This window comes from Xenopus tropicalis, chromosome 4, assembly GCF_000004195.4.
Source record: "Xenopus tropicalis strain Nigerian chromosome 4, UCB_Xtro_10.0, whole genome shotgun sequence".
Classification (NCBI taxonomy): Eukaryota; Metazoa; Chordata; class Amphibia; order Anura; family Pipidae; genus Xenopus; species Xenopus tropicalis.
Window position 1 is genome coordinate 80,212,487 of NC_030680.2, and position 23,864 is coordinate 80,236,350.

The following is a 23,864-nucleotide window of genomic DNA, read 5'->3' on the forward strand; positions in this document are numbered from 1 at the left end:
TCGAATCTCTTTGGGTAGAAATTTCAGTAGGGCTGAAGGTCACAAAGAAAATGATCATTGGTGTATGTTATAAACCACCCCGTATAGATGAGGGGGATGAGGCCCAGCTATTGTTGCAAATGGAGGAGGCTTCAAAACTGGGTCAAGTTGTTGTTATGGGGGACTTTAATTATCCGGACATTGACTGGAGTAATGGGGTGGCTAAGTCAGAAAAAGCTAGTAGGTTTGTAAATATGCTAAATGACAACTTTTTATTTCAGGCAGTTCAAGAACCCACTAGGAATGACTCTATTTTGGACCTGGTGATTTCTAATAATAATGAACTTATCTCTAACATTTGTGTGGGTGAGCATTTGGGGAACAGTGATCACAACATGGTCTCCTTTGAGATAATGCTGCAGAGACAGCGCTATAAGGGAGTAACTAAAACACTCAATTTTAGACGTGCAGACTTTGCCAGTATAAGGGCATCTCTGCAATGTGTCAACTGGGAAAGGCTTTTCATGGGGTTAGACACAGAAGGAAAATGGAACATCTTTAAAACATTGCTTTGTAGGTATACGCAACAGTATATCCCCCTAGTAAGCAAGGAGAGGCATCGCAAAGCAAAACCTTTATGGCTGAATAAAAGTGTTATTGTCGAGGTTGGTAAGATAAAACGTGCTTTTAGGGCATTCAAGTTAGCTGGGACAGCAGAAACTTTCATCAGGTACAAGGAAGCAAATAAAGCATGCAAAAAAGCTATCAGGCAAGCTAAAATAGAGATGGAAAGGGATATTGCTGCTAGGAGTAAAAAGAATCCAAAATTATTTTTTAATTATGTGAATAGTAAAAAAATGAAGCAAGAAGGGGTGGGAACTTTATTATCACGGGGGGGTACGTTGGTTGATGAAAACGGGGAAAAAGCTGAAATTTTGAACTCTTATTTTTCATCTGTCTATACATCTGAGGAGCCAGATAATGAAGGCTTCCCTTGTAATATGCCCAGTTCTAGTAATTTAGCTACTGACGCATGGGTCACTCGGGAGGAAATTCAAAAGAGACTTGAACATGTAAAGGTAAACAAAGGTCCAGGGCCGGATGGGATTCATCCCAGGGTATTAAATGAGCTGAGCGCTGTGATTGCCAAACCTCTTCACTTAATTTTTCAGGATTCATTGAGGTCTGGCATGGTGCCAAGAGACTGGCGGATTGCTAATGTGGTGCCGTTATTTAAAAAGGGATCCCGTTCTCAGCCTGAAAACTATAGGCCTGTTAGTCTGACATCAGTAGTAGGAAAACTTTTGGAAGGGGTAATAAGGGATAGGGTACTTGAATACATTGCAGTTCACAATACTATTAGTTTGTGCCAGCATGGTTTTATGCGTAACAGATCTTGCCAGACTAATTTAGTTGCCTTTTATGAGGAGGTGAGTAGGAACCTTGATGCTGGAATGGCAGTTGATGTCATCTACTTGGACTTTGCTAAAGCGTTTGATACAGTACCTCACAGAAGGTTAATGATCAAATTAAGGAATATTGGCCTAGAACATAATATTTGTAATTGGATAGAGAACTGGCTGAAGGATAGAGTACAAAGAGTGGTTGTAAATGGAACATTTTCTAATTGGACCAGTGTGGTTAGTGGAGTACCGCAGGGGTCAGTCCTTGGGCCTTTGCTGTTTAACTTGTTTATTAATGACCTGGAGGTGGGCATAGACAGTATTGTTTCTATTTTTGCTGATGACACTAAATTGTGCAAAACTATAAGTTCCATGCAGGATGCTGCCGCTTTGCAGAGCGATTTGACAAAATTAGATAACTGGGCAGCAAACTGGAAAATGAGGTTCAATGTTGATAAGTGCAAAGTTATGCACTTTGGTAGAAATAATATAAACGCAAACTATCTACTGAATGGTAGTGTGTTGGGGGTTTCCTTAATGGAGAAGGATCTAGGGGTTTTTGTTGATAACAAGTTGTCTAATTCCAGGCAGTGTCATTCTGTGGCTACTAAAGCAAATAAAGTGCTGTCTTGTATAAAAAAGGGCATTGACTCAAGGGATGAGAACATAATTTTGCCCCTTTATAGGTCCCTGGTAAGGCCTCACCTTGAGTATGCAGTGCAGTTTTGGGCTCCAGTCCTTAAGAAGGATATTAATGAGCTGGAGAGAGTGCAGAGACGTGCAACTAAACTGGTTAAGGGGATGGAAGATTTAAACTATGAGGTTAGACTGTCGAGGTTGGGGTTGTTTTCTCTGGAAAAGAGGCGCTTGCGAGGGGACATGATTACTCTGTACAAGTACATTAGAGGGGATTATAGGCAGTTGGGGGATGTTCTTTTTTCCCATAAAAACAATCAACGCACCAGAGGTCACCCCTTTAGATTAGAGGAACGGAGCTTCCATTTGAAGCAGCGTAGGTGGTTTTTCACGGTGAGGGCAGTGAGGTTATGGAATGCCCTTCCTAGTGATGTGGTAATGGCAGATTCTGTTAATGCCTTTAAGAGGGGCCTGGATGAGTTCTTGATCAATCAGAATATCCAAGGCTATTGTGATACTAATATCTACAGTTAGTACTAGTGGTTGTATTTATAGTTTATGTATGTGAGTATAGATTGGTAGGTGTGGGTTAGGTGTGCTGGGTTTACTTGGATGGGTTGAACTTGATGGACACAGGTCTTTTTTCAACCCTATGTAACTATGTAACTATGTAACTATGTAACATCAGTGATTACAGAAAGAGCTCTGGATTTGAATAGACCTACCTCTTCTGCTTTCTTTGCCAGCTCACGTTCTATCTTACGTCTTTCCTTCTGATCCTGCTCCTGTCTCCTTTTCCTTTCCTCCTCCATTCTTTTTCTTTCTTCTTCATTTCTCTGTTTTTCCATTTCAGCAAATTTTCCTTTCACTGTTCCTACAGAAAAAAAAAATACAAAGGAAAGTGGTATTGCCTTATGTTGCAATAAAATCTTTTTTTTTTTCAGTTTTCTGGCATTGCTCAGGATTTATTAAGAAACAACTCTACTATCTTAGGCAATGTTTCACTAAGCCCATTAACCCATGGTACCTATTCAGCAGGCAGCCTTTACTGGTGTGGACAGTTAGAATAATAAAAGCAACACCTCTGATCAGAAGCAGTGATCAAAGGAACTTGTTTGGCCTATACCTTAGTGTGTCATATGTGTTCAACCGCCAACACTGGTAACAAGCTAATTGATGTATAATACAAGGATCCCGGTTATGTAAAATCAAATAAAAACGAATTACATTTTAGACTATAATAGTCATGATCCGCATCTATAAGGCAGCTGTAAAAATGGACATTGCGCTTTTGCACTCAACCAAGTTAATATTGCACATGGATTTTTTTGAAAGGTATATTTTATTGCTTTTCATACAAACAAAACATAAAGTAACACACTTAACATTACATTAAAGAGAATATGCTGGTCTTTCTTTTCAGGTCTGTCATTAAGGCTTGTTACAAATATCAAAGGGGAAGATGTGACAATATAAGGTTTAAGCATGATTCTGGCAGCAGTTACATAAGATTGGATTCATCTACCTACTGAGCTAAATGCTCAGGATGTGATGGAGAGGAGTGGAAGAGTGCCGGGGGTTTTACCATGTGAGTGGGAGTGGAGTCCTTCAGTTTCCCTCCAGGTCACACCAAGGGCCCCACACTTTATTGAATTTATCGGGCGCGCCCCTATTCTCGTATGTGAGTTTGTACAGAGGAACAACAGCATTCACTAGATTCTTCCAGGCTGTAACGGTGGGGAGGGTAGTGCCCATCCAATGCATTGCAACTGTTTTTTTGGCATAGAACAGCAATATTCTGTAGCGTAGCCGGGAGCTATTTTGGGCAATTATAGTATCTAGAACTCCTAGCAAGCAGGTTTCAGGAGCAGTCACAGTGGGGAAGGCTAAGTTGTTCGACAGATATTTGGTCACTGCTGACCAGAATTTTGCAATATGGGGGCATGACCAGATCATGTGAAAAAAGTTAGCTGAGCTTGCTGCACATCTCGGGCAGCGATCTGTTGGGGTACGGCCCATCTGATGCAACCTTAGTGGTGTGATATACAGGTGGTGAAAGATTTTGTATTGTATTAGCCTGTCTCTGGTAGATATAAGACAGTTGTATATTGTATCTGTTGCCTCTTCCCAATCATCTTGGGTGAGTGCTGGTATTTGGGAAGTCCACCATATTTGTGCGGAGTGGAAGGGTTTTGGGCCTGTTGAGAGTAGATTTTGGTATAGGTTTGAGGTAAGCTTAACTGGGTTGTTAGACTGTAAGATTTCCTCCGCTGTTAAAGAAATGAGCTGAGGGGTAAGAGTGGCAAATTGATCCCTGAATACTGATCGCAGCTGCAAATATTTATAAAAGGGGAGACTAGGTTGTTGAGCTTTCTCTCGGATCTGCAGATATGTTGGGAAGGTTGAGTGTTCCATAAGATCTCCCAAGTATTTAATATCATGGCGGGGCCAATATATGAAATTGTGTAGTGTCCTACATTGTGGTAAATATCGGTTGCCCCAGAGTGGAAGCCTAGTCGTAAGTAAGGGTGGCGGGTGTTTGAATAGTGTATGTGCAATGGTCCAGGCTTTATGCGGAATAGTTAAAGTTGTTGGCAATGGGGCTGTATCTTTAAGATGCCGGTAAGGAAAGTTGCGTAATCCTTCCAGGGAGCCAAGTATTGTTGCCTGGAGCTGCAGATTTGGATTGTAGGGGTCATGAATGAAGCACCAGTGTAGGTAGTGTATTTGTGAAGCTAAGAAGTAATGGTAAAAGTGGGGGAGGGCTAGGCCTCCTTCGGCTAGTGGAGCGCATAGTTTTGTCCAGGCCATTCTGGGGGGTCGATTGTTCCAAATAAATGGTAGGATAATCTGGTTAAGTTTCTTAAAGAAGGTTTTAGGGATAAAGATTGGGGCATTGTGCAGTATGTATAAAAATTTGGGAAGGTATATCATTTTTACTATATTTATGCGGCCCCAGAGTGTAAGTGGTAACTTGGACCATTGGGTCAGTCGGGCTTTGAGATCAGACAGCAAGGGGTCTAGGTTAAGTGGTATGTAGTTAGTAGGATCTGTAGTTATCCAGACTCCTAAGTATTTAAATTGATTGGCCCATTTTAAAGGTATATTGGGTATTACTGGTTGTGGTTGAAGAGGATCTATAGGGCAAAGGATTGATTTATCCCAGTTGATTCGCAGACCGGAGTAGTGTCCAAATTTGTCCACTTGCTGCAGTAGAGAGGTCAGCGAATCTCTGGGATCTGCAAGGTATATTAGCAAATCATCTGCATATAGCGGCACATGGATTTTAAATATCTTTAATGCAAGTACATGAAATTGATGAAAAATGTTTAAAGTTGATAATGACAATAATCTTTATCCCAGAGATACTGTGTATTTTCCTTCAGTGACAGACACTTATCTTATAACAATACTATTTGCTTTTAGCTTTACCTGTCAGTTTTGGGACATAACCCTTTTCAATTTGTTTTGGCTTATTTTCCTCTTCATCATCGGAAGCAAGCAGTTCTTTCATCTAGGAAAGTAAAATACATTTAGTGGAACAGTCCATTACATTGCTTTTTTAAAATAGGTTTAAAGGAGAATGCAAGTCAAAATTTAAAAAGCATACTGCCCAATAGTCCTCCTATTGTTTAGTAAAAACGCCACACTTTTGACTCACCTAATCAAATATTTACTCAGTCACACTTACTTCACATTTTCTAGAACAGGCAGCCATCTCTAAAAATGTATTCTCCCTTCCTTTCCCTCCTTGCTTCATACTGCACATGTGTTTCATTCCCTCCCCCCCCCCCTCTGCCAGATCCGCTTCTGATTGGCTGGTGGGCATGTGTAGCTCAGAACAGGATACAGGATCAAGTTTACACACATGCTCAGAGAATAGGAAGGCTGCCGCTGGCAGCCTACAGGAAGGACAGAGAGATTTCAGTGATGTCACTGTAGTCTTCACACTGCTGTAGGCTGCCAGCACCATATCTCAGAGAAGCAAGCAGGGATCTGGGAATTTAGATATGCAGTAAGTACTTAAAAAGAATGCCTTTAGACTTACCTTTAATCTATTTTGACCTTTCATTGTCCTTTAAGGCACTTTCACATTCTACATTTTTCCAGTTATTTTATAGCAGCATTTGGTAGCCATACGTGGAGTTATAGCTGTAACGTTTCTTTATTATATTCCCTCGGTCTCTATTCTAGCTCTCAAACTGTATTTGTATAGCAGCAAACAACCAGTGGTAGGCTGGGGAAGTATTCTTTTTGTTAAAGAGTATTTTCCCATATAGATATCCAAAGATCGCCCTAAGCAAGGGCTATTAGGTGCCAATTTAGACTACCACCCCTAGTTGTGGTCAAGCCAAATTGAAAGGAAGACCTGGTGCTATGTTGAACAAATGACCTAATTAACTTTGAGCACAGTGCTGAACTATAGTAATGCTTTAAAATTTTTTGTCTATAAATAAGCCTTACTTTCACTTGAGCCAACTTCCCACTATACTATACTAAGTAACTTTGGATTTGCAACAGGCAGGGGTAGGTAGCCTACCTCAGTGACTGTTGCTGTTGGACCCACAGAATGCTATATATGCAAATCTGACTTTCTTTTGAAGCGTTTTTTTTTTTTTACACAGCAAATCAACACCCACAGCAGGTGCTGTCATACTTTCTCCCCCATATACCAACCAAATATCAACACCCTTGCTGCATAGCTTATATTTTACCAAGTAAGCTGGTGACTCACAGATGCAGGAGATTTTCCACATGTTCTAAGCAAGCCAATATGTATATATAATAGTTATTTTTTACAGCTACAGTTTTGCTAATGTTAACTCTTAACTTTGGCTTGAATACTTAGACTTGTTACTTAGCCTACTAACTGACCTGACCTTATATCGATGTTACATGGACCTAGCAAGACATAATGAGAACAAATCTGCATTTTCTAGACAAAATACTTATCTGCATAATTATGTCTTTATAAATAGCCAAATTGCTTTATAAGTAGAAACATACAGTAGTTTATAAAACTTTCCCAGGGAACAACTCTCACATGAAAGAATCCATGAAATCTTCTTCTAAATAATTTAGCTGATTCTGGTTTTGAGAGCGCAAGCATATTTCTGATGATCTTGTTGCTATACAGCCAACATAGAGACAAACTGATAAAGTAGGAAACCAGGACCCTGCCCGCAAGAGTCTGAATCTTAATGTGTGGTTCACATGATATGCAAGAATGCAAGTTAATAGGGTAGTTTTGTGAGAATGAAAGGCTTTTGCAAGGAAACTGGTAGGAGTTTATAAGTAAGAGTAAGTTTAGGTGAAGTTTTGAGTGTCCATTTGAAACCATTTAAATGTATTGTTGCATGTTAATAAACTCCATAGGTAGCTTGCCAAAGGGTGTATTCTTGCAGTGGACCTTAAAAAAACTTACCTGATTATATGCAGAAGCACATTTTTTCCAGATAGAATAGAATACAACATATAAACCTTTTCCTATGGTTCTAGCAGTCTAGCAGTCCCATTTGATGCATTGTATTATATATGTAGCCTGGTATAAAGCTGAATTTCTGACTTGCAATTTAGCCTCTCAGCAGGGGAAACTTCCACACTGCCTACAAAAGTGGCAATGATAAAACATACATGCCATATTGCACTGTGCATTGTAAATGTAAACTGCATTATATAAGTAAAATGCATAAGAAAGAAGCCGTTTTTTTAAACAAATTATGTTATATTGTATATTTTTGCTGTTTGAATGGAGATAGAAAATAGCACAAAACCTCTTGCTTTCTTTTGTTCCAAATCTTCTCCCTGGTATATTGCTCCTTTCTTCGTTGTCTTTCTTCTGTGGATCTTCTCTGGCTCCTGTCCTCCCTTGCTTTATTCATGACTTCAAATTTGTTCTTTACATCCCCCTTGCCAAGTTTAGGTACGTAGGATTTTTGGATAGGCTTAGATGTAGAAAGCAGAATCTTTCAGATGAGAAAAACAGGAAAGAGACAGAAAAGAATGGCAGATATTAGGAAAGAATAGATGGGAAAGGTAATAGAAGTATAGAAAAGAGTCTGCTGGACAAAAAGTTTTATCTCACTTTCTCTGGAATTTTTTGTTGAAAGGATTTATTTTTTGCTTTTTCTACTTCTTTATAACCTGAAATGCAAATGCAACTGGAAACCACACTCATTGTGAAACTAGTTTTTCACTTATTTTCATGCATGACATTCAAACCCTGCCTCGTTACTAAGGTCAGTTGGACTAGAGCAACCAGATAACAGTTGAAATTCCAAACTGGACCGATAAAAAGGTGAATAATTGAGAAAAAAAAAATTGCAGTTGTTTCTCATTCACTAAAATGGGAATGCTCTGCCTGAGAAGATTGGCTTTGAGGTGATGGTAGCAATTCAAATCCCCAGTGCAGCACAAATGTTATGTGGTTGTTTAGGCAGTTTGCTCCCTACTCTAGTGTCAGAGCATTTCACATTCTAGTTAGTAGGAAGCTGCAGCCAGTGGAGATGAGCATTGTGATTCATACAGTTATGAATGAGAGGTTAACAGTAATTATTTATAAAACAATGGGCACATTTGCACCTGGGCAAATAACTCATGGCAGCCAATCCGATGTTCCCTGTAGTTGGCTGAATTTTGACATGGCATTAAATAAATCCACCACCAGATGGTACTAATGCAATTCAGTATTGTTATCTCCATTTGCTAAAGTATTTGTAGTACAGATGGCATTAGACATTTTCTATAACCAATTCAGTCACCGGTAGACTGCTTTGATTTTTATTCCGCAGATAAAGATTGGATGTAGTTCAGTAAGTAATTACAAATTCCTTTCAGCCATCTTACTGGTACCATACCTGTTTTAGAGCAGCTACCGCTTGCAAATTCATCTTGCACTTAGGATCACTATAGTTTCCAATAAATATCATTAATACAGCTATATATTTACATCAGGCACTACTACAGTGGGTTGCCACTGTCTTTAAACAATTGATATAAGTAGTTATCCCTGTAAATGCATCTTTGCATTTTAACATAATAAATAGATGGAGTGCTGTCATTTGTACTGTTTAATTTGATTTAAAGGCTTCTAATATGTATATAAAATAAGAATCCCATAGATGCTGATTTTTCTCTTTCATACTATCATCATTGAACTGAATCAAATCACCCTTTAAAAATTTGCATAACTAATCTAACATTAGTGTTGTCCTGAGAACTAATTCACCCATAAATAAACTTTTAGTATGTTATAAATGGACCAGTTCTAAGCAAAACTTCTACTGATCTTTTGTTACTTTGTTTTTTAAATGTTTTATCTTTCTATTCTGTCTGTTTTCAGTCTGTTACAATGATTAATGGCATGCTAGTCTCTTAACAGGGCAGTATACCTCCTTGTTCAACATTAATTTGTTTTATTTAGGAAAAAATCAATAGTTTTGGTTATTTTTGCCTTAAACAGGGCAAATATGGAGACTAAAGCTACTCCATATTTAGTTTCTGATATATAGACAGACAGATGGACAGACTACCATTATACAACCTTTTACCTTCACCCTCTGTTGTGGCTGTTTTGTCAGCAGGAGTTCATTAAGCATGGGGTTTATTTGTACTCTGGTAATCTATTACATTGCGTAAAGTAAACATGGAGTAGCCTCAATTTCCTTGTTTAGCTGAAGAAATAACATAAACCATAGATTTATTTGTGCTTAAACAATAGGCAAAAATTATATCTGGCCTAAGCCCTTTCATTGAACTCATGTTGAACAAGATGGTATACTGCCTCATTAAAGATAGCAATAAGGACATTGCTACTTTGAAATGGTGGGGCTGTAAGAGAGGTACAGCTTCATTAAACAGGGACGAACTGGAGGGTGCAGGGTCCACCGGGGGTGCTGCCCCAGGTGCCCCTGCCATGGCCCCCACACAGCCCCTCCCCTGAAATTAAACATACTTTTACACCTCATCTGGCTAGATCTGCAACCCTGGGAGCAACGGTGTGGCCCACTTAGTTTTTCCCCGATGCCCTGCTGGTCCAATCTGACCCAGTCATTAAATTACTTATTCCACTTAGTAGATGGAAATGTGTTGGATAAAGGAGGTGATTCCCCAGAGTCAATAAGGGGAGGGGATTGTCCTAGGATGGTTATATAATTACTGCAGGTTTTCTTGGCATGACAGGGATAATTTCTAACGAAAAGGGCCTAAGGACAGCCATGTAGACAATCCTCAGACCAGCTAGTATTAGTTAGTTCTGTGGAGTTCACCTTAGTTGATGAGAAAGATGCAGAGGCCAGTTAGCTCTTAGGCCACAGCTCAACATTCTCTTTAGGTGTTATGGCCAGTGACAAAACAAAAAAAGAAGACTAATTGCAAATTAAAAAAAACTGAAACTGAGAACTACACAGTGTTAAAAGTTACTGCTAGTATTAACTACCCCTGTTATTCTATTGCTTTCTTTTATGAAAGAAAAATATGTTTGTTACATTTGAACAGAAATCTGTATATCCAAAATAAATAAAGTGTGTTCATCTTCTTGGAAGATAAACAATTTAACCAGGTTTCGGGTCATGAGTCACAACTTTGGCACAGAATCTGGTCTTGCAACTATTACTGTCATAGACAAGGGACCTGGAAGGGAAAAAGTGCACATATCTAAACAGGTTAGGTGTGCATAGAATTTATTATTACAAGTCTATTGGAGGAGTATGTCAGGATTTCCTTATGGCAGATATGCAATATATTAGCACAGTTGGTAAGGATATTATATGTAGCATACTTGATAATGCTAGCACACTTGATTGATTCTGGTAGAGAAAGAGGGTGTTTCACATCACCAGATAAAAGTAAGACGGTGATACACTTTTGTTAAAAATCTGTGTCACAACATCAGTAACCACAAAACAGATGAATATTCAGAGGGATAAAGGAATACTGTCATGATTTTTATGGTGTACTTTTTGTTTCTAAATTACACAGTTTACATAGCAAATAATTCACTTGTAATATTGGTGTGTAGGCAGCCATCTCAGCGCATTGTGCCTGTGTCTGAGCTTTCAGAAGGAGCTAGTGCTACACATTAGAACTGCTTTCAGGTAACCTATTGTTTCTCCTACTCCCATGTAACTGAAGGAGTTGCAAGCCAGACTTGGATTTCTTACTATTGAGTGCTATTCTGATATCTACTGGAAGCTGCTATCTTGCTACCTTCCCATTGTTCTTCTGATCGGCTGCTAGGGGGGTGATATCACTCCAACTTGCAGCGCAGCAGAAAAGTGTGATTGAAGTTTATCAAAGCAAACATCACATGGCTGTGGCACCCTGGGACATGAACAATATGGCTAGCCCCATGTAAAATTGCAAAATTAAATTAAATATAAAAAAAAATCTGTTTACATTTTTTGAAAACACATTTGCCGGAGAAGGTCTATGAACTGATGTGCCCATGACAGTATTCCTATTTTAACTAGTCTTGCAATAAGCAGCAGTATAGTGAAATGAAATATTATCAGAGCAAGAACTGAGCCAACTGAGTTGCAAGCTATTTGTTTTATTTACTGTATGTACATATGATAGGAATAGAGCTCCATGGAGAAAGAATCATGCCAAAGCTTTAAGAACATCATTGCTTACTATCCTTGCCTCATACATAACTGGTAAGTGCTGTTTTGTTAACTATACACTTATGCTTTACCTGATTTTCTTTTTCTTAGCAGTGATAACACTTATTTGATCTATTACACAGAAGTCCATTATCCAGAAACCTCAAATACAGCAATAACATTTCCAATAGTACCCCTAATTCTACATTATTGGGGCACTGTGCACTGGGCAAGGTGCCCTCATTTGGCAAAGACTTTTAAATCTCAATTCTTCCCCAAGATTTGATATAAAGATTAATCAAGAAACAAACAAAGGAAACAGTTTTGGAAAAAGCACATTCACACAAAACCAATGTTCGAAACTGGCATGAATTAAAAATCCAGCTGTAATAAAAAAAAAAAGCGAAAGAATACATGAATCTGAGTGGGCTCTATACCCTTATTGTGAAGTAAATAACCGGAAAATAGCACTGTACACTCCAAAGCAGTAACGTGGCATCAGTGATAACCCTAGAAAAGCTCATTATGATAAAGATCCTCAAGCCCAGCAGTGCACACAGTATACTATATTACAAAAGCACTAGATCATAAATGCCTGTCTCAATCATGCCTCAAGGAAGCCAAAGGGCCAATTTCCAAGCCTTGCAGTGGTTGAGGGAATAAAGTTGCATTTATAGGCTCAAAAGCCAGAAACAAATTAAGGGAAAAGTTTTCCTGGCATTCCTTTGTACACAAATTAATGGTAACTTATTATTTGACAAGGTTTAGCGTGGAAGTCTCATAACTTGTTCAACAATCTAATACTTTGCACCCTTAAAGAAGGGAGGGGGTTAAACGCACCCATGGTAATTCTGCCAAGAAAGGGAAATGACTGAATTTTCTATTAAACTATATTGTTTGGTTACAGGGCCTTTTTTCTACCAACAGCAACATGTATTCCAGTGAATAGGCAGCTTTCTTGTCTACTAGGCTGTTTGTTTAGAATAGCCTCAAGCAGAGTTTCTAGTCCACCGGTCAGTGTGGGTCTCTGCTAATAACAATGGAACAAACAAACTTCATTAGTGGGATTCTTTCTCTCACTCAGATCACTAAGCTAAACTGGCATTCAATACTTCTCTAACTTTAAGGGCTCTGGCACACGGGGAGATTAGTCGCCCGCGACAAAACTCCCTGTTCGCGGGCGACTAATCTCCCCAGATTGCCATCCCACCGGCGAAAATGTAAATTGCCGGTGGGATGGCAAACGCAGTGGCGCGATTTCAGTGAAATCGCGCAAGTTGCCTCGAGAGGAAACTTGTGCGATTTCAATGAAATCGCACCACCGCGTATGCCATCCCACTGCCGATTTACATTTTCGCCGGTGGGATGGCATTTCGGGGAGATTAGTCGCCCAAGACACAGGAGATTTGTCGTGGGTGACTAATCTCCCCGTGTGCCAGAGCCCTAATACAACAATTTCTTTCTACAGGATCAACAATATCAATATAAACACAAAATGCAGTTTTTAAATGAGGGTTTTTATTATTTAGGGAGAAAAAAATCCAAACCTACATGGCCCTGTGTGAAAAAGTAATTGCCCCCTGAACCTAATAACTGGTTGGGCCACCCTTAGCAGCAATAACTGCAATCAAGCGTTTGCGATAACTTGCAACGAGTCTTTTACAGCGCTCTGGAGGAATTTTGGCCCACTCATCTTTGCAGAATTGTTGTAATTCAGCTTTATTTGAGGGTTTTCTAGCATGAACCGCCTTTTTAAGGTCATGTCACAACATCTCAATAGGATTCAGGTTAGGACTTTGACTAGGCCACTCCAAAGTCTTCATTTTGTTTTTCTTCAGCCATTCAGAGGTGGATTTGCTGGTATGTTTTGGGTCATTGTCCTGCTGCAGCACCCAAGATCGCTTCAGCTTGAGTTAACGAACAGATGGCCGGACATTCTCCTTCAGGATTTTTTGGTAGACAGTAGAATTCATGGTTCCATCTATCACAGCAAGCTTTCCAGGTCCTGAAGCAGCAAAACAACCCCAGACCATCACACTACCACCACCATATTTTACTGTTGGTATGATGTTCTTTTTCTGAAATGCTGTGTTACTTTTACGCCAGATGTAACGGGACACGCACCTTCCAAAAAGTTCAACTTTTGTCTCGTCGGTCCACAAGGTATTTTCCCAAAAGTCTTGGCAATCATTGAGATGTTTTTTAGCAAAATTGAGAGGAGCCATAATGTTCTTTTTGCTTAAAAGTGGTTTGCGCCTTGGAAATCTGCCATGCAGGCTGTTTTTGCCCAGTTTCTTATGGTGGAGTCGTGAACATTGACCTTAATTGAGGCAAGTGAGGCCTGCAGTTCTTTAGATGTTGTCCTGGGGTCTTTTGTGGCCTCTCGGATGAGTTGTCTCTGCGCTCTTGGGGTAATTTTGGTCGGCCGGCCACTCCTGGGAAGGTTCACCACTGTTCCATGTTTTTGCCATTTGTGGATAATGGCTCTCACTGTGGTTCGCTGGAGTCCCAAAGCTTTAGAAATGGCTTTATAACCTTTACCAGACTGATAGATCTCAATTACTTTTTTTCTCATTTGTTCCTGTATTTCTTTGGATCTTGGCATGATGTCTAGCTTTTGAGGTGCTTTTGGTCTACTTCTCTGTGTCAGGTAGCTCCTATTTAAGTGATTTCTTGATTGAAACAGGTGTGGCAGTAATCAGGCCTGGGGGTGACTACAGAAATTGAACTCAGGTGTGATAAACCACAGTTAAGTTATTTTTTAACAAGGGGGGCAATCACTTTTTCACACAGGGCCATGTAGATTTGGAGTTTTTTTTCTCCCTTAATAACGTAAACCTTCATTTAAAAACTGCATTTTGTGTTCAATTATGTTATCTTTGACTAATAGTTAACGGTTTTTGATGAGCAGAAACATTTAAGTGTGACAAACATGCAAAAGAATAAGAAATCAGGAATTTTTTGTTTTAAGTCCCCATATTTCACACTAATTAAGCATCTATGGTATCTGGGCTTACAGAAATATCTAGGACAGCAAATGGGCATTCTCCCCAAATTTTACAGTAACTGGCCTTTAGCTTGTGTCCCCCAAAGGCCAAAATCTCCTGGCCCTATAGAGGGTACAGCCCCACAGTTTTTCCTGTGGAAACATTTGGATCTTTCAACTACAGTATTTCTGGGGAAGCACATGCACTTTAAAACATTTGAATTATGTTTAGCCTAGACAGTAATATGCAGCCTAATATTACACCATAGGGCATATTTATTATACTGTGTAAAACGAATTCACAGAAAAAACTGCGTAAAAAGCTGTGTAAAGTAAACGGAGAAGACCGGCTTCCAAACACCAGATTTTATGCCGTTATTTTATGCAAGATCCGGTGGAAGAAAAATCGCTTAAAAAAATTACACCAATTTGACATTTTTTTGCACAGCGAAGCCTGGCGATGTGTGGTGAATTTTCTTGCCATTTTTTACACAGCATTATAAATATGCCCCAAAGGCTGTTAAGCAGTGTATTTTTTTTTTTTTATAAGTTTTTATTTAAGGTTTTAACATTTTTAACAACAACAAAAAAAAAAAACAGTTTAGAAGGAAAAGAAGAAAAGAGGAAAGAAGGAGAGAGTATCTAGCCTACTGCACCCAGTGTCGGACTGGCCCACCAGGATACCAGGAAAACTCCCGGTGGACCCAAGGGTTAGTGGGCCCTCCTGCTCCTAACCATTTGGCCTACTTCATGGTCATTCCCTATTTCTGTATGGGAACAAAGGGGAGGAGAAGATTGAAGGATAGAGAATAGATGCTAGCATGTAAATAAAAGAGACTTGGAGGACTAAGTGGTTCAGTGAGGAAAGGAAGAAAAATAGTTTGGAGAGTGGGCCCTTGGTCTAAGGTTTTCTGGTGGGCCCCTGGGGTCCTAGTTCGACACTGACTGCACCCATCTGGGGTAATGAATAGATACGATAGGCACCCACAGAGGAACTGCCCCATTAACAAACATATTGGATCTATAAAAAAAAAAAAAGTTGAAGCAGAAATCATCCTTTGTATTTGGAGACACCTGAAGCAAACTACTGTTCTATTCTGTTGTTTTCTATGCAAGGGATATAAATGTATTTTATGCTCTTCAGTTCTTGCCAGCTGTCTTTCCAAACAGCCCTAAAGCAAATGTTGCCTCTATGCAAATAACCCACCAGAATACATATTACCTGCGCATACTTCACAACTCTTGCCAAGAGCTCCCAAACTGCAAGGCTCTAGTCAAGGCTAATTACTGTTAAAATAAAGAGTATACACTGCAATGGCAGGGCAGGTGCATTTCTCATTCCAAAGCAAAAGGTAAACAAACACAGCATTAAACAGCAGAACCCACGTTCCATTCTCCCCACTGCTTTCTTGAAAGTGTCAGCACAGGCAGTATGCACTCATAAGGGCAAAGTTAAGTACTTTGGAGAAGTATGTGGCATTTGCTTTAGCCACCACATGATAGACATGCTGAGCGCTGTGCACCTGTACACTCTAAACTGCACATGCAATAAATTCAAAGGCTAATTTAATTTGTGCTTGCCAGGCAAAGGCTTTTGGTGCTCATTTGGCATTTATTCAGTACCTAGAAATATAATGTGACCCTTTGTCCCCCACACCTCAATAAAATGTAAATGTTTCCATGTTAACTCATCAATTAGTGCAACTTAATGGAATGTTTATAATTAAAGAGCTCACTCTGATCTAGAATGAGCTACACAGTATTACTTGTATTTAATAAAGGCAAATCTTGTAATCTCCAGTAAAACCAACTTAATGTGAATGGCCAGCTGTGATGACAAATCACCAAGCCTATAATATAATGCGTTACAATGTAAACGCCTAACTACAATGTAATTCATATTTACATTGTTCCCAGAGACCTACCTCTGTCTTTTGAGCCACGTCATTCATGATTGTTATCCCTTCCCTTTCTTTGCCCAACAAATATTTCTTTCTTCAGTTCTTGACCTAAAAACAAAGAAAATACCATGTAAGATTAATTTAGTGAAGTATGAAATTTCCATATATTCTTCATTTGAAGGTGGGGCCTTATCTGTGGCAGTGTGGTGTTTTTAGAACATTACACATTTAACTCTTCTGGTTTGATACCCACATAATGCACCATATGAACTGTTCCTGTGTTAGAAAATTTCAGAAATCCAAACAGGACTCCTTGACATCAAACCATAAAACTAAACCATGTTCGCCTGACATACTAACAGGTCTTTAGTCTGCAGCAGTACAAAGCAAAGCTCTGTACAGTAATTTAGAATTACTTAAATCTGTTGTGACCAGATTAACTTGACATTTTTATTATACAGATTTCTAAAAGTACACTACCCTTCTATGAAAACTCATTTCATTATCATTAAATAGCAGAGAGCAATGCGAACACTGGAAACACATGTTTCACAAGGAATGATTAAGCACTTATTCCATTTCACTGATTATGCAAAATATTTATGGCATAATTGAAACTAGTGATCTCTAGTATATCAGGCAGGTATCCTAAATTTCAGAATAACAGTGCCAATATGTGCAAAATATAGAATTAATACAAATTAACCCTCAGTAGTCTTATGAGGCTGAGCTTGTAAATTGGATTGCATTGTGTTACATTCAGTTCTGCAACTACAAGGTGAACTTTTAATACATTTTTGTGGATTTCATAAATTATATAAATTTTGCTGTTCTGTAATAAGGAAGGGATATCACACTAGATTATTATAAAGATAGCCATTTGTTTTGTGGTGCTCTTTTCTTCACACCCCCATCTATTGTTTTCTTTTACTTTTTCTTTTCTTTTTATACTTGTATCGACTTTTCCTTCCACCAGCCTTTTTTTAACACTTTGCACCTTCCCCCTTGGCTGTAAATGAGTCCATCAGGCCAGGGCCTATTTTTTTACACTACTGCAGGCTGAAAATTTACAAGTCAGGGGAAATTTTGCTTTGCAAGTTACATAGTTAAATAGGGTTGGAAAAAGACCAAAGTCTGTTAAACCCTACAAATGAACCCAGCACACACAAACCAATACTGACCTATCTATACACTCTCATACATAAACCATATTTGCCAATGTAACCCTATGTTGGCTAGTATTTGCCAATACCCAGCTAGAGGGTATGAGCAGAGGCAGGATAGGCCTTCGCAAGTGGAAAGAAATGCGATTATGAGATGTTGCTGAACTGCAAAAGGTGTATATGATGGAATTAGGATGCCAGAGGTTCTTTTGCAATGAACTAGAACTTGGTTTATTAGTGCAATACAAAAGCAGATGCAGGGTGAATACTCACAGCACTGAGGTATAGTTGTACAATGTCAGATGCAGTTGCAATAAAAGCAGAATGTTGTAGCACCACTGTGGAGATGTGGAATAGTAGACAGAAGTCCCAAGGGTGTCCATCTTAACTGACCCAGATCCCTACAGCCAACTGTGGTTCAGAGTTTAGATATAACCTGAATCCTATGTCTGAACTGTGGTCCCTACAATAAGGCAGAAGAGCCTTGGGTGTACTAAACCCACTAAATTCTCCTTTGTTGGAGCACACAACTGCTCTTGCTAAATAACCCTGTGCTAAGTCACACTCCTAGAGCGTGCTATTACAGAGGTCTAACCTGCAAATGACTTTACCTCATTCACGGGGTCCCTGCTCCCTGACTTAATAGAATCAGTTAACATGTGCTTACACAGTGAAAATAGCTTCTTGCAGCCCCAGGTGCACGCTGTACCCACTGCCCGGGCAGATAAATTCAAAAATGAAGAAAACAGCAGCACTCCGGTTGTTTTGAAAAATGTGAATCTTTACTTAAGTGCCAAAGGCAACGTTTCGGGCTTCACTCCAGCCCTTTATCAAGGCTTGATAAGCTTCACAAGATAAGATTCACATTTTTCAAAACAACCGGAGTGCTGCTGCTCCCTGACTTAAATCACTAATAGGATGACTAATAGGAAGGCTTTCCAAAATGTCATGCATTCTAGTAATGATGCAGATTTTTTTTAAATTAAGCACAAGTGAATTTCATCAACATTTGAAATTCTTCTTCATTTTACAGGTGAGGTGACTTTTTTTTTTGAGTATTAATCATTTGTCAGTTCAATCACTTGAAATTTTGTATAAAAGCCCAAGAAATTTTTTTCTTACATTGCAAAGGGTTTCCATAGCCTTTAATGTTAAAGCAACGCAAGCATTTTCTATTTAGCCTTTTTGTTAGTATATAATAAATGGAGCGACAAAAATATTTCCATTTCAATAAACAATGACGTGCCAATTTGTTTTGGAAAACATGAGAAAAATTGGTAAGAGAAATAATTCAATAAGTAGGAAAAAATAGATTTCATTTCTACATTTGACACAACCATGCCTTAAGTAAGGTTTACATAGAAATGCACATAGGACATTTCCATTTGGAGTTTCTGGACATTTAACTTTATTGCTAAAACCGGTGTTTTCTCAATAATACTCCCAGCATCTTTAACTTTCTCAACCAACTACTAAATCACTTACGGATTCCCTTTTTTTTTTTAAAGTTTTCCTCTTATCAAAAAATTTATATACAGAATTATGTATTAGTAGTTTAATGGCAACATATGAAAATGTCATACTCAGAAAGAACACATTGCTTTCTGAAATGGCTGCTTATGTGTGCATGCTCTGGCATATTTGTGCGTAAACACTGATCCAGGAGTAAAGAGTCGGCTTCCAGAGCACAGGTAATGTCTTGTCAGTCACTGACATTAGAGTTGGGTATAGAGGTAACCACAGAGGCCAGCTGCAGGTATTTTGCATCAAGCGGCAGAATTAAGGTACAAGGTTTCAATTTGAAAATAGGACCTGTTATCCAGAATGCTCCGGACCAAGAGTATTCCAGATAAAGCCAATAGGATTGTTTTGACTCCAATAAGGATTAATTATATTTTAGTTGGGATCAAATACAAGGTGTTTCATTATTACAGAGAAAAAAGAAATTAGTTTTAAAAATATCAAAATTATTTAATTAAAATGGAGTCTATGAGAGACGGTCTTTACATAGTTCAGAGCTTTCTGGATAACAGGTTTCCGGATAATGGATCCCATACCTCTATTTTCATGTTCCAAACACTTTCATGTTCCAAAACAGTCTTTGCTTAGGAGAATATTGTATGGATTCTTTAGACAGTTACACTTGAGTATAAGTGTCACGGTCGGCACCCAATACCAGAACAAGTGCCAAACACCCTGGTCTCGGCTCGTGCTTCACCAGTAGCGTGACCGCCTTTGGCTTTGGGAGGAGCCCTCAGCTACTCGGATGCCACCTGGACTTATACGAGAGGTGCAGAGCAGGAGTTCTGGCTAGCAATGGGGCACGACGGTAGAAAGTCTAAAGGCCAATGGTCACGGTACAGATAGGAGTAGGCAAATACGTGGTCAGACAGGCTGGGTCGAGGCGGGCAGATAACTAGGATCGTCAGGCAGGCAATGGGTCAAACCGGATAATCAAACAGAGGGATGAGGCAGAAACAGTAGTCAGGGACAGGCACGGATCAGGATACAGAAATCAGAGTCGTCAAAGCCAGGCAGGGTCAAAAACAGGAGCAACAGGACGCATAAAGCACAAAACAGGCACCAGGAGTAAAAACCTATCACGGGCAATGAGTGGCAAAAAAAAGGCCCTTAAATAATTCAAATTTGGCGCCATTGCGCGCTGACGTCATGCGTCATGACGTCATGCGTCAGCGCGCCTGCGCCTTTAAATAGAAAGAAGGCGCGCGGCGCGCGCACTAGCAGCAGGCCGGCAAGACGGGCGGTGCGGCGGGCGGCCCCGCCGATGGCAGCGCGGCGGGCGTCCCCGCCGCACCGGTAAATTCTTTACATTACCCCCCTCTCTAGGGGGGGCCCCAGGACCCCCAGGTTTCTCAGGAAACTTGGCATGAAATTGCCTCCGAAGGCGATCCGCCTTGATGTCATCTACAGAGACCCAAGAGTTCTCTTCAGAGTCATAACCCTTCCACCTGACTAGATACTGGAGTCGACCACGCACCAAACGAGAGTCCAGAAGCTCCTGGACCTCAAACTCGGACTGCCCGTCAACTAATACTGGGGGAGGAACCGGTAATGCACGGACCTGAGGAGCTGGCTTTAAAAGAGAAACATGGAAAGAATCAGAAATCTTAAAGGTTTGCGGAAGCTTAAGACGAACAGAAGAGGGGTTTATAACCTCAGTAATAGCATAAGGACCAATGAATCTAGGCCCCAACTTAAGAGAAGGGATTCTCAACTTAATATTCTTTGTGGATAGCCAGACAGAATCACCAACTTGATAGTGGGGAGCCTCCCTGCGAGATCTGTCAGCAGATCTCTTTTGGCTCGCGGTGGCTTTAGAAAGAGAATCATGAACATCAGACCAAATCTTAGCAAACAAACTAATCGAGGAATTAACAGAGGGCACAGACGACAATAAACCGGAAAACGAAAATGCTTTTGGGTGAAGACCATTAACAATGAAAAAAGGAGACTGACCAGTAGAGGAGTGAGTGGCGTTATTATATGCAAATTCTGCCCAGGGTAATAGCTCCGCCCAAGAGGACTGGTTGTTAGCCACATAACACCTCAGGAATTGTTCAAGTGACTGGTTAACTCTTTCAGTTTGGCCATTAGTCTGAGGGTGATATGCGGTGGAAAATGATAATTCAATCCCCACCAGAGAACAGAATGCTCGCCAAAACTTAGAAACAAATTGCACTCCTCTATCAGAGACAATGTTAATCGGAAATCCATGCAACTTGAAAATATTAGACACAAATAACTCAGCCAAGGATTTAGCGGAAGGGAGGTGTGGGAGGGGAATGAAGTGGCTCATCTTACTAAACCTATCCACTACCACCCAAATTACAGTTTTCCCTTGGGACGGAGGAAGATCTACAATAAAATCCATCGAAAGATGGGACCAGGGTCTGTCAGGGATTGGCAGTGACCTTAACAATCCCTGTGAAAGGTTTCTAGAAGACTTAGATCTTTGACAGACGGAACATGAATTGACAAAGGCTTTGACATCACGAGTGAGAGAGGGCCACCAAACACTACGAGACAGGAGGGACACGGTCTTGGCAATGCCAGGGTGCCCCGCCATTTTGGAATCGTGAGCTTCTTTTAACACCTGTTCTCTGAGATTTTCAGGAACAAATAGCCTCCCGGAGGGAGTCCCAATTGGGGCAGAAGACTGAACTGTGGACAAAAGGTTGGTGAAACCTAAAAACCGTTGGGTAGCACGTAAGGAAAGAGGTTGCGTCCAGTCAAGAACAGCTCTTACTTTCTCTGGATCCATTTCTAGACCCTTACTGGAAATATGGAACCCCAAAAACTGAACGGAATTAACCTCAAAGGTGCATTTTTCGAGTTTTGCGTACAAATTATTCTCCCTTAATCTTCGTAACACCTCTTTAACATGACTACGATGGTCACTTAGGTTAGAGGAGAAAATTAGAATGTCGTCCAAGTAGACTACTACAAACACCCCTAGTAGGTCCCGGAAAATATCATTGACAAATTCCTGGAACACTGCAGGAGCGTTGCAAAGACCAAAAGGCATAACTAAATATTCGTAGTGGCCATCCCTTGTGTTAAAAGCGGTTTTCCACTCATCCCCTTCCCTGATACGAATGAGATTGTAAGCACCTCTAAGATCAAGTTTAGTATAGATGCTAGCACCCTTAACGCGATCAAAGAGCTCAGAGATTAGTGGAAGGGGATAGCGGTTCTTAATAGTAATCTTGTTAAGCCCCCTATAGTCAATACATGGGCGAAGACCTCCGTCCTTCTTGCCCACAAAAAAGAATCCAGCACCGGCAGGGGAATTTGAGGGCCTAATGAACCCTCTTTCTAGATTCTCAGAAATATACTCTCTCATTGCCTGGGCCTCGGGCAATGAAAGGGGATAAGTTCTCCCTCTGGGGGGAGTAGAGCCGGGAATTAGGTCAATTGGACAGTCATAATGCCTATGAGGTGGTAGTGTCTCGGCAGCTTTCTTTGAGAATACATCAATATAGTCATTATAAGCTGCAGGTAACCCCTCCAGGGACGTGACTGCCATTATAGGGGAAATACACGAACCCCTACAGTTAGGTCCCCACTGAATAATTTTCCCAGATACCCAGTCAATTGTGGGGTTATGAGCTTGGAGCCACGGCAATCCTAAAATGAGCGGAGAGGTGGCACCTTTTATGATGAATAGTGCTAGCTTTTCACAATGAGAATTTATACTCAGAGAAAGAGACATAGTTTTCTCAGAAACCAATCCTGATCCTAAAGGTCTTTGATCTACTGCCATGATTTTCATGGGGGCACTTAAAGGAAGTAAAGGTACACCAAATTTGGCTGCAAAAGCAGCATCCAAAAAATTCCCCTCTGCCCCCGAGTCTACAAAAGCAGATACCTTGACCGAACCCATGGGCCATGTTAATTTGACCGGAATCAAAATCCTAGAGGCAGATAGGGGAGAGAAAACACCTGCACCCAAATGGAGCTCCCCTTCTCCATTTAGGCTTGGGAGTTTCCCGGCCTCTTAAGACATTGATTTAGGAAATGACCTTTTTCCCCACAGTATATACACAACCCTTGAGTACGCCTGCGAGCCTTTTCCTCAGGAGATAAGTGAGAAATGCCCAATTGCATGGGTTCTTCCTGAGGCAAAGGTACGGAGGGCCCAGCACATTCAAAATTAGATACAGCTTTGGAAGAGCTGAAAAAATTAGAACGAAGAGAGGAATTCCTCTCACCCCTTCTTTCCCTCTGTCTCCTATCTACCTGGATGGCTAAAGACATGAGGTCATCCAGGTTAGAAGATAGGGGGTAGTTGACCAGACTATCTTTGATAGACTCAGACAAGCCTATACGAAACTGGCTGCGTAAGGCCATGTCATTCCAGCCGGTTTCTACTGCCCACCGACGGAATTCAGTACAATACACCTCTACATCCCGTTTCCCCTGACGAAGCCTACGAATCGCGGCATCGGCAGTGGATGCACGATCCGGGTCATCGTAGAGAATCGCCATGGAGTCAAAGAAACTATCTAAGGAGGAACGGGCTGGGTCTGAGGTGGACAATCTGAGGGCCCAAATCTGAGGGTCACCTTGAAGGAGGGTCATTACAAATCTTACTCTCTCCTCATCAGTAGAGAATGAATGAGGAAAGAAACTGAGATATAGTTTACAAGCCTCTTTAAATGTAAAAAATTTGG

At 40.3% G+C, this 23,864-nt stretch overlaps 1 protein-coding gene across 5 annotated transcripts in view; it reads right to left on the minus strand.

Annotated features, from left to right (window-relative positions):
* Positions 1 to 23,864, minus strand: part of nexn (nexilin F-actin binding protein) — a 58,495-nt gene that overhangs the window by 24,930 nt on the left and 9,701 nt on the right. For 4 of the 5 annotated variants that reach the window (XM_004913917.3, XM_004913914.3, XM_002939643.5 and 1 more), the window contains exons 2-5: positions 16,532 to 16,615; positions 7,793 to 7,984; positions 5,451 to 5,532; positions 2,744 to 2,892 (exon numbers count right to left, since the gene is read on the minus strand). In XM_004913917.3, the coding sequence (XP_004913974.1) occupies positions 2,744 to 2,892; positions 5,451 to 5,532; positions 7,793 to 7,984; positions 16,532 to 16,558 (450 nt within the window). In that variant the 5' untranslated portion in view covers positions 16,559 to 16,615. The remainder of the gene's footprint in view (positions 1 to 2,743; positions 2,893 to 5,450; positions 5,533 to 7,792; positions 7,985 to 16,531; positions 16,616 to 23,864) is intronic. The other variant, XM_004913916.3, reaches the window with a different exon arrangement.